Here is a 16,980-nt window from a genome sequence, read left to right on the forward strand (position 1 = left end):
TTGTATTAATATAGCACCTAGGAGCCCTAGTCTTGGACCAGGACCCCATTGTGCTAGGTGCTGTACACAGAACAAAAAGACAACCTCTGCCCCAACAGCTTACAATCTAAGTGTTGGGCAAGAGACAGCAGATACAAAGGGAGATGGGGAGCACAAGAAAACAGTGAGACAATATTAGTCATCACGATCAGCAGTGGTATCATGATTGTCTGTTTCATTTTTGTTTATACAGTAGTCTGCTTCAAATCAGTTTCCATTTCTGGCTTTTTTGCACTAGTATAATGTGGTAGTGTTTGAGTTGTAGTCACTGTATGGGGATTTCTATCTGATAAAACCAAAATGCTGACCAATGGAATTCCTTTAAAAACAATTTCTCAGAAACTTTTTTTTTTTCCAAAATCTAATTTTTGGACAAAATTTGACTTGACAGTGTCCCTTTCAGTATAGCTAAAGACTTATTCATGTGGATACAGAAGAGAAAACAACCCAATTGAGTGTAATTCCCTGCTGCAGCTTAAAACATTGCAGAAAATTGTTTTTCTCATTCAGGGCATGTGGACTTCACAATTGAAGTGGAACGAGCTTTAAGAGTTCTTGATGGAGCTGTCCTGGTGCTCTGTGCTGTTGGAGGAGTCCAGTGCCAAACAATGACTGTGAACAGACAAATGAAGCGTTACAATGTTCCGTGTTTAACATTCATCAATAAACTGGACAGAATGGGCTCAAATCCAACCAGAGCTGTGCAACAATTGAGGTAACTAATGTGTTTAGCTTGTTTGCAGTGCAGTTCCAAACTGTTCATGTGGTGTTTCTTGATGTTCTGAGTAGATATTAATGAGCCTGCTTAGCTTGTGTGGTCTGAGAAAAATGCATAGCTTCAGGTTACATCAGATGGTAGCAAGGTAACAGAAACAACTCTTCTTTAACGTCACCATAAGGTGGTACCAAAATAACTCTCCCATTGATAAAACAGCTGTCAATGTCAGCCTAGGTTATGAAACTTTTGTTTCCCAAAAAGAAGCCAGTTTCATGGCTACTGAATTGGGTCTGTGCCTCATTTGGACTCATTATGATAATGGAGATGTTTATGGAGTCATTTATAAAGATTTAATAAGAAGATTACCTCTGCACTAGGATAATAGTAGTGCTGCAGTGTGGTGTTCCAGTATCCCATGGAGAAGGAGTAGGGACATAAAGGTGGGACAGGCGGTTGTTTTTAGCCTTGTATCTCATCTTTTTCCCCCATCCTCTTCCATCCTCTAAGTCTGTGCATAGATTCCATTCGTAATAGAAGAATAAGCTGGCTCCAAAGTACTAATGCACACGAGGGAGAAGTAACCCCCTGGATTAAAATTACTATTGAAAACAAACTAACATGGGTGAAAGCAAACCTTATTGGTCTGCCAGTGTTTCAATTTCACTAGGGCTCTCATGCTATGACATGAACCAGTGAGGCTTTTCATTTGAGTGAGGGAAGGCTTGCTTATTGGTCCCGGGGATACTGTTGAAGGACCCAGGTAGGACAGATGAGTTAAAATGCTGCCTTGTCTTGTACGGAGAATTAATTTATATTTTTAAACTTTTCAGATCCAAGTTAAATCACAATGCAGCCTTTATCCAGATTCCCATTGGCCTGGAGGGAAACTTCAGGGGGCTTATTGATCTCCTTGAGCAAAGGGCCATATACTTCAATGGTGACTTTGGGTAAGTGGTTGAAGGCATTTATTATTTGCTGAGACTACTCCCTGTTTACTGAATGCTGAAACTGAGTAGAAAATTGTTCAAGTTGCCAAAAAAAAAAAAGGGACGTTTAAAAAAAAATTCTCTCTTGGTAGTGAGAGGGGTAGTTAGTGACTTGCCTGGGAGGTCCATGTTTGGTTGCCCAGATTTGGTAGCTGCATCTCTTTGATGGCCCACCTGAATGTGGCTGAGGAGGTAAAACAGCACCGTTGTTCACTAAGGATATAGGGAATGCAATTCGATTCAGGATCCCAAATCTTTGCAATCTCTGTGGTTGTGGGCAAGGTGGGAAGACAACACAGTGTTAGATCACATATTTGGCAGAAATCTGGAGCAAGATTTTTATTCTTCTTGCCATTGGTTAAGCTTGTTGGGTGAAATCCTGTCTCTGTTCAACACAGCGGCAATACTTCCATTGACTTCAGTGCACCTGGATTTCACCCATTGTCTCTCATGAGGGTGGAGTAGATAGGCAAGGATCCCATTCCTCACTTCATTTTGGCTGTGAATAAAATATCCATCCATCCATAACTTAATAGGGGATGAGACCCCTAACTTTGCATCTTTATTCAAAACCTGTTGAGATGCCAGTAGGGCCAGATTAGGGTGCAGTTGTAGCTGCCGGAAACTTCGTGCAGCATGAATCAAAGGGGTCTGACATTACAGCTGTCCAGAGGACAATAATTCTGTTTTGTGGGAAGTTTTGAAAATACATTTTTGGACCCCATTGGAAACAAAACAAAAGTTGGTTGAAATGTCAGTTTTCAGACCGAAAATGTAACTTTTTGATTTGGGAAGAAGACTGTGTGTGTCTCTATAGCCAAGGGGTTAAGAGAGCCTACTGGCCTAGGATGTGGGAAACCCTGCTTTGCCTGATTCAGAATAGAGCTTTTCATCCCGGACCACTCTGAATCAGGCAGAGCAGTGACTTGAACCACGTCCCAGGCAAGTGCCCTAACCACCAGGCTAGAGAGCATGACATAGTCTCTCTCAACCTTCCCAGTGAGAACTTTGTCAAAACCAATATGTCTCTACGAAATGTTTCGGCTTTGACAAAACAGGATATTTTGACAAAATTTCATGTAGTCAAAAATGTTTGGATTAGCTCTAGTGGCCAGTCTGGTTGCATGCAACCTAAATAGTAGGAGATCTGCTCTAAAACGAGGTCCATTTGGTATGTGAGTTTTGGGATAAACTAAAGGTAAGGTGGAATTGAGGCTGATGTACAGATTGTTCCGCTGCACTGCAAAGCCCTAGCATGAACTGTTGAAGTTTCTCTGTGGTGTTGGAGATGCAATATTGATAGACCTCAGTAACTTTATTACCCACCTAGATGCTGAGACTGTTGAACTGACTCAAAATTTCATGGCCACTGTGGTGCCCACATGGTTGGAAGTTCAACTCACATGGCTGTCCACAAAACTGATCATGTTGTCTATGCCTTTGTAGCGAGACCATTAGATATGATGAAATCCCAGCTGAATTTAGAGTAGAGGCTACAGAAAGACGCCAGGAACTGATTGAATGTGTTGCTAACTCAGATGAACAACTGGGGGAGCTGTTTTTGGAAGAGAAGATCCCTACAGTTACTGATTTAAAGGTAAATGATGATTCTTGTGGAACCTGTATTATTTATTAGCGGTGAGATTTTTCAAAGCCTCCTAAGGATTTCAGGTGCCTAAATACCATTACAATTGTTCTGTATATTACCCAAAGTGCGCCAAGTGCTACATATTGGAGGGCCACTATTACTCTGTAAAGTGTGCCTTTACCTAGAGGCACCACCTCCTTTGGGTGAGAGGCACATTCACTTCCGACATCAGCTCAGATGGCTAACAAGGCTGCCAGATGTGTTGGTGGGTTTTGTAATGTGGACAGAAAACTGGACTGACACTGCCAAAAGACTGTGAGGTCTGGAGTGGATTTGAACTTTTATGTGCCCTTCATTACTCTGATAGTCTCTTTAAGTATGTCCAAACTTCTCACTAAGTCCAGGTTTGTGGGACTCAGGCTTGTGGAGTCAGTGTTTCCAAGCCAGTGCTTGAATGTCCACACTGCATTGTAAACCTGGACCCAGGTGTCTCCGCTGTGCTAACGGGACCATACTGCACTACACAGAATTTGTGACTCAGGTCTCTTTATGTGACCTGCTTCCACACTGCATAATGACCGGGCTTGGACTTGAGTTACAGCAGGACTCCCGCTCTGACCCACCTTCTAGCAGGTTCCTAGGACCTCGGTCCTGAGTACTTGCTGACCCGTGTCAAGCTGATTTGTTTGTGGACAGAAAGGAAGTCTGGGCTCAAACATGAGTCAGACCCTAGGTTTAGTGTTCAGCAAAAACATATTCTCTATGCCCTTCTGAATCTTTGAGCCATCTATTTAGTCACACAGGTTCTGTAAGCATTAGTCTATCACTGTTGATGGCCCTACTGATATTGAGGCATAGAGATTATGACTTTCTCAAAGTCACACAGCAATCCGGTAGCAGTGAATATATACATACCCCTGAGGGAATTCTGCACCAAAAAATTAAATATTCTGCACCAAAAAATTTTACTAATTTTGTGCACAATATTTTAAAATTCTGCATATTTTAATTGTCAAAATAACACAAACACAATAACAATATAGTCACACCATTTTCAATTATTTTGGTAATTTATTTCAAAATACTTGTCAGCAAATAATTGAAAATGGTGTGATTATATTGTTGTTTGTGTGTTATTTTGACAATTAAAATATGCAGAACTTTGCAGAATTTTAATTTTTTTGGTGCAGAATTCCCTCAAGAGTACCAGGGTTCCAGCTTTGAGTGTATTTTCAGTATCCCAGGAAAGTGGCCAAATCCATGCCGATAAGTGGGCACCATTTCACTGAATTGAACCCACTTAGACTAGGCTGAATTTAACTCAGACTTGATCATGGAAATCGTAACTTTAAAACATAGCTTTAGATTTAAGTGCCTTTGTCAGCATCTCTTTACTCTGATAACAAGGGAGTCAATGTGCGATTGCCATTTTGTAATGATTTCCTGTTCTGTTCATGTTCTTATACTGCATGCATCACCATAGGAAGCAGCCCCCTGTGCCTGCTATTAATGGTGTATTATGGAGGCACAATAGTCACTCAAAGTTAGGGATGCATTGAGGGTTCTATTGTAAACTTTATTTGGATGCTCTGGGCTCCTAACTTTTGATTTGAGTAAGTGATTTGTTTGATCCTTTTATGTATGTAATGCAGATTAGGATTGAAAGAATATTGATTTTTGGCTCCATGGAGTTTTAATCATGAATTTGCTGTCCAGCATGTGCTCTGGCTACAGGAGCACTCAGAAAGCTTATACCTCAAGATGCTATTAAAACGTGTCATGATGGCAAAAAGCCTGATTTTTCAGAGGTGCTGAGCAGCTGTTGCTCCCACTGACTTCAGTGGGAATTCTGGGTGCTCTGCACATTTGAAAATCCCGTCCACTGTGCTTTATTTGATGAGATGTAAAAGCAAGAAAAACTAACTGGCCCACTCATAAAGCACCCCCGCTGCTGAGTGACTAAGACAGTCCTTAATAGTGGCCTTAGAGAACTGCAAAGCTCTTCTAGCCAGAGGAGGGAGTGTTGCAGTAATCTGTGCACTCAGTGTTCCTGTTGTGATTTGCTGTAAGAGAGGAGTGATTCTCAGAGTTTGTTGCTGGTAGTACCTAGTGGGATGTCTGGTAAGGCAGCCTGTTACAAAAGTAAATTTGTCTATTCAGAGTGGCCTTGCTCTTATCCCCTCTCCTGAAAGCAAATTAATTACAGTTATTTAATAGCTGTGACAGAGCAAAGGCAGGTTTACTTATACTAATTTTTGTCAGTGGCAGGCAACCAAGTTCTTGTTTAAAATATTTTTTCCTGGAAAACATATTGGCTATCAATCCTGAAGGTCACAGTTTTAGTGGATGATGTTCATTAAGGATCAAGTGCTTAAACAAATACCTGGTTCTCTGCTACCAAAACATTATTTACAAGAAATTCTGTCTGATGTGCCCCAGCTCCTCAATGGAATGAAAATAATTTTCACAAAAAAAAGAAATAAAATTACTTCTGTATCTCTAAAAAATTATTGCTGATGAGAATTGAATGGAACCATACATTTCCAGTGTCTCATTAGGCTGGCAAAACAGGAATAATAGGCATTAACATAATTAAATAGGTTTCCAAAACACACACACTCAATGTCTAGTTAAGCAGAAAAGATGACAATGGAATCTCATTTTTGTGCATGAATTTTGGTATATCTTCAAATATTGAAAAAAGAAAAAAGCATCTAGCAAGATTTTTTTTCCAATTCAAGAACTCTAAGTTTTTTTTCCAGTATCCTCCTTATGAACCATCTTGCTATTTCAAAATATTATTTCAATCAAGAGAGCTTAAAAATAAACTGCAAGGTAGATGGTTAAGAGTTTGTGCTCATGGAAAAAGCAAGTAAAATTATTTAATGTAGGCACCAACAACCCTTTTTTGCAAGTGGTTTGAGTTTTAGGATATCTTATAAAAGTCCTGATTACATGGAAGTGCCATGTGTATCTGTAATGCCTCATGCTTAGCCCTGACCTCAGTGAAAATTGATTCCAGCCCTTCATTTAAGAGATCTTGAACCTCAAGCCTAAACTTCAGGTCTAAATTTTCAAAACTGACTCGTGATTTTGGGTGCCTTAACATGAGTGCTCAGTAATTTATAAAAATTGGGCCCCTTTAAATTGGGCAGTCAATCACTAGACTAAATTTTCCATAATTGACCTTTGGTGAATGGAGTCCAAAATGGCCTTCAGTGGTGGTGATCCTGGGTTGCACTTAAATTCAAAAAGTGATCTTGAGGGTAAATAGGTTGGAGATCACTGTGCTACATACATCATTAATGCTATAACAATGCTTCTGGTCCAACCCTGTCCCTTTATGAATGAGTATCATTTTTTGTTCTTGTTAACCATTTGTTTGGCACCTCGTAAGGCATAAGTAAAGAGACAATCCCTGCCCAGCAAAGCTGACAATCTGAACTGCTACAGTGTTAAAGGCAACTATTTTTGGTTCTATGTATATTGGAATTGCTACAAAATTAGAAGTAATTCATAAATGTTTTTCTAGCTTGCAATCAGAAGAGCAACACTGAAAAAGTCCTTTACACCTGTACTTGTGGGAAGTGCTTTGAAGAACAAAGGAGTGCAACCCCTTCTGGATGCAGTCTTAGACTATCTCCCAAATCCATCTGAAGTCCAGAACTATGCTATTCTCAACCAGGAGTGAGTGCCAGAGGGCAGAGGGTTGGGAGGACAGATTTATTTTATGGGTGTACAAAGTGCTTATAGAATCAGGATTTCAAGCAGGTTCAAAAAAAACGGAGCAAGAAATTTTAACAAAATGCATGAATAATACAATTCATTAGTCATTTTAAAGAAAAAACATGTATAGTAGTGTGTGTAGTAGGCTTGCGTGATAAATATAAGATGATAAATCCCTTCATCAATGGGGCATTATTTTCACTTGTAGTATAGCATTGTTTTACTTCCTCTTAAATATTAAAACTGACGTATTTAGTGATCTGGTCAGGTCTTTTTTTTGTAAGGGTAAAATGATATTAACATCTTAGGTTGTATCTAGACTAAGACATATGCCATGTTTAAAAATGTCAGGGCATGATTTAAAAAGTGTTTGCTATCTCTTACTATAGATATGCCCTCATAGTTTAAAAACAAACAAAAAAACCCCACCCAAATCTTCAATGCTAACATATATCCTTTTGTGTATAAATGGTGGTTTGAGTAATCTCCTGTACATATGTGCATATTTTCAGACATCTCTTCATGTAGAAATAAATCTTAGAAGGATGATCAAGTTTCTCTTGCTGTATTTGAGTTGCTCAGATAATGCAGTGATAGGTACAATGTAAAACCTTCATACTTAGAAATTATACTAGTAAATGTTGTTTACCACCCCACTCCCTACCCCCGAGCACCAGTATTTTTCAGTTGACTCCTCACCCCTACTTAGCCCCCTGCCCTATCATGACCATCCTTCTGTGTTAGAAAGGTTAGATAAAGTTTCTTATGTGACCCATCAGTGTTACTTCTGAGCTGGTGAGAGCAGTTGCTACTGAGGGTTCTCTCTGCCCTTCTAGCATCCAGGTTGGAATGTTTTCTTTATAATACTTCCATTCCACAATTGCAAGACCAAACCCGGAGGCTCTGAGGTTAGAGCCCCTGAATTGAATAGTAGCATATGGTGCAACAGCCAAGCTAACCCATTCTTGTACCCTTATTGGTACTGACAAGTTGAATTTTTGACCTGCCAGCTGTAGTTGAGGTTCTCATGTGCTTTCCCTCTCCTTTCTGTTCTCATGAATACTCCCTATGTTGACATTTACAAATACTCGTCTCTGCTGCATGTGCAGGAAGAGTATGACATGTGGAGGGGACACTTGACCACAAAGGCCATATCCACACTGCAAAAAAACACCCACAGCAGTGAGTCTTAGAGCCCAGGTTTTGTACTCGTGCTACGGTACTAAAAACAGCTGTATAGATGTTTCCGCTTGAGCTAGAGCTCAGGCTCTGAAATCCACAACTCAACTACCCCATCCTAGCAGAGCCTGAGTGGGAACATCTACATGGCTATTTCTAGCACCATAGTGTGAGCCTGGTCTGTAGACTTGGGCTCTGAGACTCTCTGCCACATTTGCTTTTGTTTTTTCCCAGTGTAAAGAGAAATGTTCTGCACTGTCTTTCTTACTATAGAAAATTAGGTCAGTTTAACTACACCAGTCGGAGTGTGAAAAATCCACTCTCCTGAGTGGCATAGTGAAGCTGATATAAGTCCCATGTAGACTGCACGAGGTCAGTGGAAGAATTCTTCCATCAATCTAGCTACCGTCTCTCAGGGAGGTGGATTACCTATGCCGATGGGAGAGTCCTTCCCATTGGTGTAGGAAGTGTCTACACTAAAGCGCTAGTGTGGCGCAGCTGTAGCATTTTAAGTGTGGACAAACCTTAGGTCTCCTTTCAGAGTAGAATCACACTTCAGTAATATTAACTAATTTTCAAAATACCTGGAAGAGGCAGTAGTGTTATCTCCATCCTACGCATGAGGAGACTAGAACTTGGGAGGTTAAACCAGTTTTGCCCAAGATCACAGAGGGAGTCACGGTTAGAGTTTGGATTTGTACTTGAGACTTTCTGGCTCCCAGTTCTGTGTCTGACGCACACCTCTCTCTAATTATACTTTTGCTTTGAGGATCAGGGGTGACATCCTGGCCCCTTTGAAGTCAACAGGGGTTTTGCCATTGACTTCAAGGGGGCCAGGATTTCAGTCTAGAAATTCTGTCCCTAGTGCTTTAAATGTGGCATCTTTCATGAAGAATGAAATATGTGTAATAAAGCATTGTGCTAGCCACTTCCAGTTGAATTTTAGTGAGATGATGTGAACACTGGTGATAAATAAGTCAGTGCTATGGACCTCCACTTCAGTGATGGCTGTAGTTTGTCTGAAGTTGTCTCCAGAGGGCCTGGTCCTGCAATGTGCACAGATCCTACTCCCAAACAAATTCAGTGAGAGTGTAGGGCACTCTAGCACCTAGCAGGATGGAGCATGCAGCCAGAAGAAGCTGCCATGTATTGTCTCATCACTTAAACTCACTCTCTCTCTCTCTCTCCCCCCTTTTTTTTTAAGGGATTCTGAGGATAAAACAAAACTGCTGCTGAACTCAGTCAGAGATGAGACTGAGCCTTTTGTAGGTCTGGCTTTCAAACTGGAGGTGGGTTATTAATGTTTCTTTTTCATTTGAGAGGAATTTATAGTTAAGCAAGAACAATTGAGGCACAGGACATTTCCTGGGAGAACTGATGTAAGTAAGGTTTATCTGCACTGGGCCATTAATGGCAGCTTGTCATTAATCCCCAGGAAATGTCTTATGCAGGGATGGTTATTGGTTTTGTAAATGAAGCATACTAGAGTTTTGTTTAAAAGCTTTCTGATAAATGTTGCGTTTATTACTTCATTATTATGTTCATGAGATGGTTGAGCTAAGGATTTCTAGCAGATGGATGCCCGTACATTAGCCAGCTGACTTGCTTCAATTGTTTCTGAGTTTTTCATTTACCTTTTTCATACTGCCAACATCTGATCTCAGCTGATTGACGTAGAGTGTTGAATACAGCTTCTGTTAATCACCTTAAAGACATACTGTACCCACATTCATTATTTGTGACCTGGGTAGAGAACAGAGCAAACGAAACCAAAGGGATCTGCCATAATTTTTATAGCTCAAATCTCTCAAAAGGGGCAGAGGGATAAGAATTCTTCCATTCTGTACAAGGTAGATCTTTAATGCTGTTTCTAATTATTACAGTATGTGGCACCCTGCGTAAGGCACCACATGTACTCTGGTTGGCTAGCAAAATAATTTGACTCTAACATTCAGTATGCACTGAATTCTGGGGACTGATTTTTTAAACCAGCTTTTTATTTCATGAGCATAGCTTTGATCTCAAGATGAATTACCAGGAAAAAGCATTAACAAATGGATGTAGGATGGGGTGAAGTGGTGCAGGTATAATTAATCTTGCCTCAGAATCGGAGTGGTGTATGGACTAGATGATCTCTTGAGGTCCTCAGCCCTAAATTTCTGTGATTTTAATTGTGGGTGAAAACATGGATGGCCTCTAATGTGTACTACTGTACCTTACCAGAGCCAGTAGATCTTATGAGATGAAAGGCAAAAAATAAGAGATGTAATCAGGAGGTAGGAATAAAGTGACAATGAAGCTGATATGCTAGGAGGATAATAGCAAGGTTGATTGTTTCTTAGGACAGGCCAAGGGCATGGTGGTGTCCTCTCATTTAGTCCAGTTAGAACTTTTTTACTGTCTGGCAAAAGGGATAGTGATGTATTGGTAAATGGCAGGTCCTGGTACATGGTGATGACCATGAAGAGGATGCTGACAATAGCCCACGTGGTGATGCTGCTGCCCATCGAGTTAAGTTTTTCCACAGAAAAATGCCCTAAACAATTGTTAATTGTTCCAGATAGCTCATTTATGGACATCGCTTCTTCTTAAGATGATTCTGGCTTATTGCTATAACAATTTTTTTAGCTTCAACGGAAGGCTTGAAAACCCCTAATCAGTTCTTTTAGTCCAGACAAACTCATTTAGCCCATTTCTTTGACTCCATTCTGTGCTGTCTTTTACCTCCATTTTTATACCTGTGTTTGTGACCTTCCTTGCCCCTTTCTTCCATCTTGGCTCAGAATGACATCTTATAATCCCAAAAATAGCTGTGTTGTAACATATTTGTAGGGTCAACAGCTATCCTGGCTCCCAAAGTCCGATGGAGCTGCTGAGCTCTGGTCTCAGTGCTCCTTTGATGTCTGTGCCTGTTGCCACAGACTGACAAGTAAATCTTTAAATGGGGATCTTACAATCAGAGATCTAGTTAATAATGACTGCCAATACATTTCTTTAATAACTTTTTTACATTCTGCTGTGTCTGAATGCATCTAAACATGGGTGAATTTAGAAATTTTAAAATGGCTGCATTCTTGATACACATCACGTTTTTTCAAAAGGATTTGATTTTTCCACTTTTTCTGGGTTAAAAGGTGTTACCTTCTTTCTCTGTGGTTGGAACTGTAGCTGAAAAGTTTTGCCTTCCTTTGATTTATCACAAATAGTTTCAGAGGGAAATGTTATTTCTGTGAAAAGCTGGAAAAGGGGGTGGGTTTGTGCATATGTGAGAGGGAAAATAAGGCTTAAAATGAAAACGTGATTGCATCTTTAATTATAGAGTAGTGACAGAGGCCTCTGTCATATGAAACATTACCATCTGGATTGCTAGGATGCTGTGGCATACATTTTAGCGGGCTAGCTTTTGGGCTGGTGAGTTGAGGAGGTAGGAAACTTGTCAGGAGATGCCAAATTCTACCTCAGAGTTGAGAGAAGGTTTGACTGTTTTAGAAATGTAGATGAAATTCTTTTTGATGTATAGTTTCAAACTCAGAAACCCAAATTAATGATGCTTTAGCAACAGTCAGAGCAGAGTGCATATAGAGTAGCTGTGCTGTTGACTCTCATGGTGGTTCTAACCTTTATCTCCATTTTTTAATGCCATTTGCAGGCTGGCCGTTTTGGGCAGCTAACATACATTCGAGTTTATCAGGGGATGTTGAAGAAAAGTGACTACATTTACAACACCAGGACAGGGAAAAAGGTGCGAGTGCAGAGAGTGGTTCGCATGCATGCAGACTTGATGGAGGTAAGTGTAGGAACTAGAAATAGAGGAAAAATTTTGGATGCTGTTATCTGTCCTTGAAGCATTTTTGAAAAGTTGAGGTGCCTGTTCAGCATCTCAAAATAAAGCAACACATGGCAAAATTCTGTTATCACTTGACACGTGTTACCCTGTTTCCTTTAGTAGAGTTCCAAATGTGGAATGGAAAATTACAGTCTGCTCCATTGTATTTTTTCCCCAGTTGAGTTGGAGGATTCTCCACATATGTCTATTCTCCACCCCTGACACGTTACAACATGGCTCTTGGCCTTCTGTCTGAAGAAGGCTAGATGTCATTTTCTCCTTTTCAGCTTCCTTATGCATGTCTATTTTTCCAAGGCTATTTCCTAGCTCCCCCAATGAAATAGCTCTGCTGTGAGGTTTTTCATATAATTCTCAAACTAAAAACTACCTCCCAAAATGCTACAAAAACTACCCCTTCCAGAAAACATGCAACCATGGAAAGCAAGTAGGTTTGCTTCTAGAGTTCTTGCAACCTAAATACTATGGGCAAGTCAAGAGTGCGTGAAAGTTAGCAAGTGACGTGCTTAGCACCCTTCCTCTTGGGCTAACTAATATTGAAACTGAGACCCCTTTATGAATTAGCACTGAAGATCTTTGTGTCAAGTTTGTATCCAGCTGTTCACAGCACATTTTTATCAAAGCTGATATAGTTGGGGATTGGTCCTGCTTTGAGCAGGAGGTTGGACTAGATAACCTCCTGAGGTCCCTTCCAGCCCTGATAGTCTATGAAAGCTGGAATGTTAAAGTAGTTGGACTCTTAAGCCCCTTTTGCAAATCCCACCCCAGCCCTTTTTATCATAGTTCTTTCCACTTGAAACCAGATATAGCTATGTGTGTATATTAGATATGCTTTGCCATTTCCTTTCAATACCCTGTACATACCTAACCTGACTTTCTCTTCTTAGGATGTAGATGAAGTTTATGCAGGAGACATATGTGCATTGTTTGGAATTGATTGTGCTAGTGGGGATACATTCACTGATAAAACCAGTACTGACATTTCCATGGTAAGTACTACTTTTTTCATGGACCTGATCCATCACACCTTGAGACTTAATCGGGTTTTTATTCTTTCAGTTCTTAAGCCACTTTACTTAATTTAAATGCTCTGTTTATTCAGACAAAGGATATCCAACTGAAAATAACTTTTAGAAACATTTCTGATGCCAGTTTAGATTCCTTAAAAATGATACAAGCATGTAAAATTGTGGTATGTATGTAGGCATGTATATAAGATATTATACACACACAATACCACATCAGCTCTCGGGGAGGTATAATGTCAGTTGGGTATAATAGGTAAAAATGTTTTTTGTGTTTGTCAATATAAATAGAAAATTTGGAGTTAAAAACATGGAAGCCAAACCATTTAACTAACTAGAAGAGCCACAGTCCAGAAAAAAGGTAACTTCACATTCAAGCAATAGTATTAGAAATATTTTTCTTATAATTACTGTATGTATTAGAGTACAGTTTTGTCATGGTCTTGAGAGGAACTAACAGAATTTAGTAGGAAAATTGGGAAGGAGCCATCATGCTTTAAAAATATGTGATAAGACAAAGCGCTTTAAAGAGAGAGAGAGCTGTAACACTAATGCAGATATGTTGGTGGTTTGTCATGTACAATATATAAAATCATTTATCATCATCACTCCCATAACTGCATTGGTTGTTGGGGCACCATCATTGATGAGCGATCAGCCATTAAATCATTAGCTTAAGATTTTAAAACCTTTTTGATATACATAAAAGAATTGTAACTAGTCAGTTTCCTTTACTATGTTTGAAATGATGTTAGGTCAGAAGGATTCTTGGTTCTAATATATGTCCACTTGTGGCAGTGTTTATCCAGTTTTATAATTCAATAAAAAAAAAATTCTCCCCATTACCCGAAATATAAATGTTTACAAATATCACTCACTCATGCTTGCAAAATAATTGAATACGTTGTATATATGAATGTGTCATGCTCACCTCATCCCACTGTCCTTCAGCAGTTATTGCATAAGATTTGAGCTTGGCAAATGGGCAAGTTCTTATCCCTTTCCTTCCACCTTAGTACTCTTCCCTCCTTCCTTAGGAGGGTTGGTGGTGATCAGAGTAGTATTCTAGTATAGATTTAGATCTCTTCCATGCACACCCTTCATTCCCAATGCCGTAAGACACAAGCCCAAACTACACACAATAGAGAGTGGGTCAAAGACAGAGTGACAGTCTTAAATCTGAATTTTCCTGGCTTTGTGATTGTAAGAATATAACATTATTTTAATTGAACTTTTACCTAGACACATAAATATCCGTTTAAAAAGTTAAACGGTTAAATGATTAAAGGGAGGGGAGCTAGGGCGGCTGGGGTTGGTGGGCCGGCGTGGGGCTGCTCCGGCTGGTGGGGCAGGGGTTAACGGTTAGGTTCGGTTAACCAGGGAGACTAATGATTACCAGTTTACCGTTTAGTATTTTGCATCCCTACTTTTACTATGTTAGATGTAAATCTGAACAAGACCATGTAATAAAAATAGTCACCTTTGTTTGGAACCCATAGTCTCTGGGACCAAAACTTCAGTTTTCTGCTATGATCGCATTGCCAGCTGTACTGAAACTTATTTATTTGACAACTGTTCCTTTTTAACTACTACAGGAATCGATTCATGTCCCTGAACCTGTCATTTCAGTAGCCATGAAGCCTTCCAACAAGGTAAGAGCCTGTCAATCAAATTTATAGCCAATAATACAAAACTTTCAGTCTGAGTTCCCTCCCCTATCATTCTACTCTTGTCATTTTACAGTTTATTGAGGGAAACACTCTGGATTTGTCTATGCTGTGAAAATGAGTGGTGTCTTAAAACATGTTAGCTGATGCATTTATCAACATGCTACTCATATTGTTTAACATGTGAATTAAATGTGTTAGCTGACCCTGATTAACTTTAGGGATTTATCTACATTAAGAAAAGGCTATCCGCTAAATCAAGGTAAAAGGTGTTAACCTGCACGTTCACTAAGGAAAAGATTGGGGTTAGCTAACTGTGACCTAATCATGACCTGTTTTCCTACTCTAGGGGTGTTCTTGCTTTGTGGTATGGCACATGCAGGCACACTTACAGGAGTTCGGAGAATGAACCTGATTATAAGCTGATGGATCTGTTTGGGATGGCAAATCCATGTACCTCTTATTGGGAGGGAACGGTGCTAGCTAGTTAGGATGAACTTTTCAGACCTTTCTATCATCTGCTGTTCATAGAATGTTGAATAAAGTTAATTTATTTTGCATGTGTGTACTTTTTTTTTTTTGTTTAGAATGACCTAGATAAATTTTCAAAAGGCCTGAACCGGTTTACAAGAGAAGATCCTACCTTTAGAGTCCACTTTGACAATGAGAGCAAAGAGACCATCGTTTCTGGAATGGGAGAACTGCACTTGGAAATCTATGCTCAGGTGATTATAGAAACTGAATCTGAGACCTATGCAGTTGAGTCTTGGTTGGGGAAAGTATTGCTCTTTACTTTCTGCCCTAGGATATTGTGTAGTGTTGCTGTGCACTTTAAAAACATCTGCCGCAATCTTTCATGTAGGTGGGCTAAGTGATCACAAGATACAGGCCCTGATTCTGCAGTTGTGAATCACTATGCTTGTGTGGTTCCAATGGGTAGAGTTTGGGTGGAAAGCTGTTTTGAGATTTCAAAGATTTCCCACTGCACATTGGGATGAAACTGATCTTTTGACATGTGTTGTCAAAAAAAAGTCAGCAGCCAATAGCCTGGTAATTGGGGCAGTCACCTGGGATGACTTGGACATAAGTCCAAGTTCATGGTGTGAATTAGGCAGAGCAGAGATTTGAACCAAGATCTTCCACATTCTGGGTCTGAGCCACAATCACACCCATCCTGGATTTGAGAAACCTTGATGAAAGTTTCATCAAAACTGACCTTTTCCTGTGAAAACATCCATTTTGATGAATTGGCAATTTCCAATGAAAAACCATTTCCTCGAAAAATTCCTCACAAGCTTTACTAGCAGTGCTCTGCAAATGTGCACAATTCCACTTGTTTAGATCCAATGGAGGGTTGGGGCCATAGTTCATGAAGGATTTTTGGATCTCCAGAATGAAAAGCACTAAAATATTAATGCAAATAATTATTGGCTGCTTAAGTTGGTGGTTTAATAAATGTCTAGATATAGATGTTGGTGCATTTCTTTAGTCATCTTTCCTGGGCATTAATAGTTTTAGTTGAAGGCTTTCTTCAAAATCAGACTTTGGTCTGAAATTTTTTACCTATTAGTACAAACACCACCTAAGTTTACTATAATTAAAATTTCAGAAGAGTACTTTCTTCCCTGTTTGCTCATTTTGTACATTTGACAGCCTTTTGTTTACAGTGAATGTCACCATAGTCAGTTTCCCCTGTTTAGGAACAGAGAGGAGAAAAAGCTCTAAAAATTATAAAGGAAAATGGGTTGTAAAACTAATTGGCAGGAGGATCTGGAGTCTGTATGAGGTTATTCCCTTAAAACTAGTTTTGACTTTATAAAATGTATGGTATTTCAAGATGTCAGTGTCCCTTTAACAATTTTATGTAACCCTAAATGGAGCTGGCATTTTATAGAACATAGAAAATCTTGTACAGCTTAAATCTGAATAAGAATGTTGCTGTTACCTGTATTGTGGAGCACTTCCAGTTCAGAAGTTTCTGCTCCTAAACAGGGATTATATCAGAATGACAGAGACATGCAGTTTGTTTTTTTCAAACTACTTCAATGACTGTGATCAAAGACATTGTCACTGACGGGAACAGTCCTGGATTTTTTCTGCTTTCTCTGCAGCGAATGGAAAGAGAATATGCTTGTCTTTGTACCATGGGAAAGCCTAAAGTTGCCTTTAGAGAGAGCATAACAGCACCTGTACTGTAAGTATTCTCCC

The 16,980-nt window shown here is 39.6% G+C and overlaps 1 protein-coding gene across 1 annotated transcript in view; it reads left to right on the top strand.

The window, feature by feature from the left end:
- Positions 1 to 16,980, top strand: part of GFM1 (G elongation factor mitochondrial 1) — a 42,990-nt gene that overhangs the window by 4,660 nt on the left and 21,350 nt on the right. Inside the window, exons 4-13 of the mRNA XM_045029814.1 lie at positions 550 to 754; positions 1,588 to 1,704; positions 3,190 to 3,340; positions 6,864 to 7,018; positions 9,441 to 9,525; positions 11,886 to 12,023; positions 12,968 to 13,069; positions 14,701 to 14,757; positions 15,360 to 15,497; positions 16,884 to 16,966. Coding sequence (XP_044885749.1) covers positions 550 to 754; positions 1,588 to 1,704; positions 3,190 to 3,340; positions 6,864 to 7,018; positions 9,441 to 9,525; positions 11,886 to 12,023; positions 12,968 to 13,069; positions 14,701 to 14,757; positions 15,360 to 15,497; positions 16,884 to 16,966 — 1,231 coding nt within the window. The remainder of the gene's footprint in view (positions 1 to 549; positions 755 to 1,587; positions 1,705 to 3,189; positions 3,341 to 6,863; positions 7,019 to 9,440; positions 9,526 to 11,885; positions 12,024 to 12,967; positions 13,070 to 14,700; positions 14,758 to 15,359; positions 15,498 to 16,883; positions 16,967 to 16,980) is intronic.

Source organism: Mauremys mutica, chromosome 9 (genome assembly GCF_020497125.1).
Source record: "Mauremys mutica isolate MM-2020 ecotype Southern chromosome 9, ASM2049712v1, whole genome shotgun sequence".
NCBI lineage: Eukaryota > Metazoa > Chordata > Testudines > Geoemydidae > Mauremys > Mauremys mutica.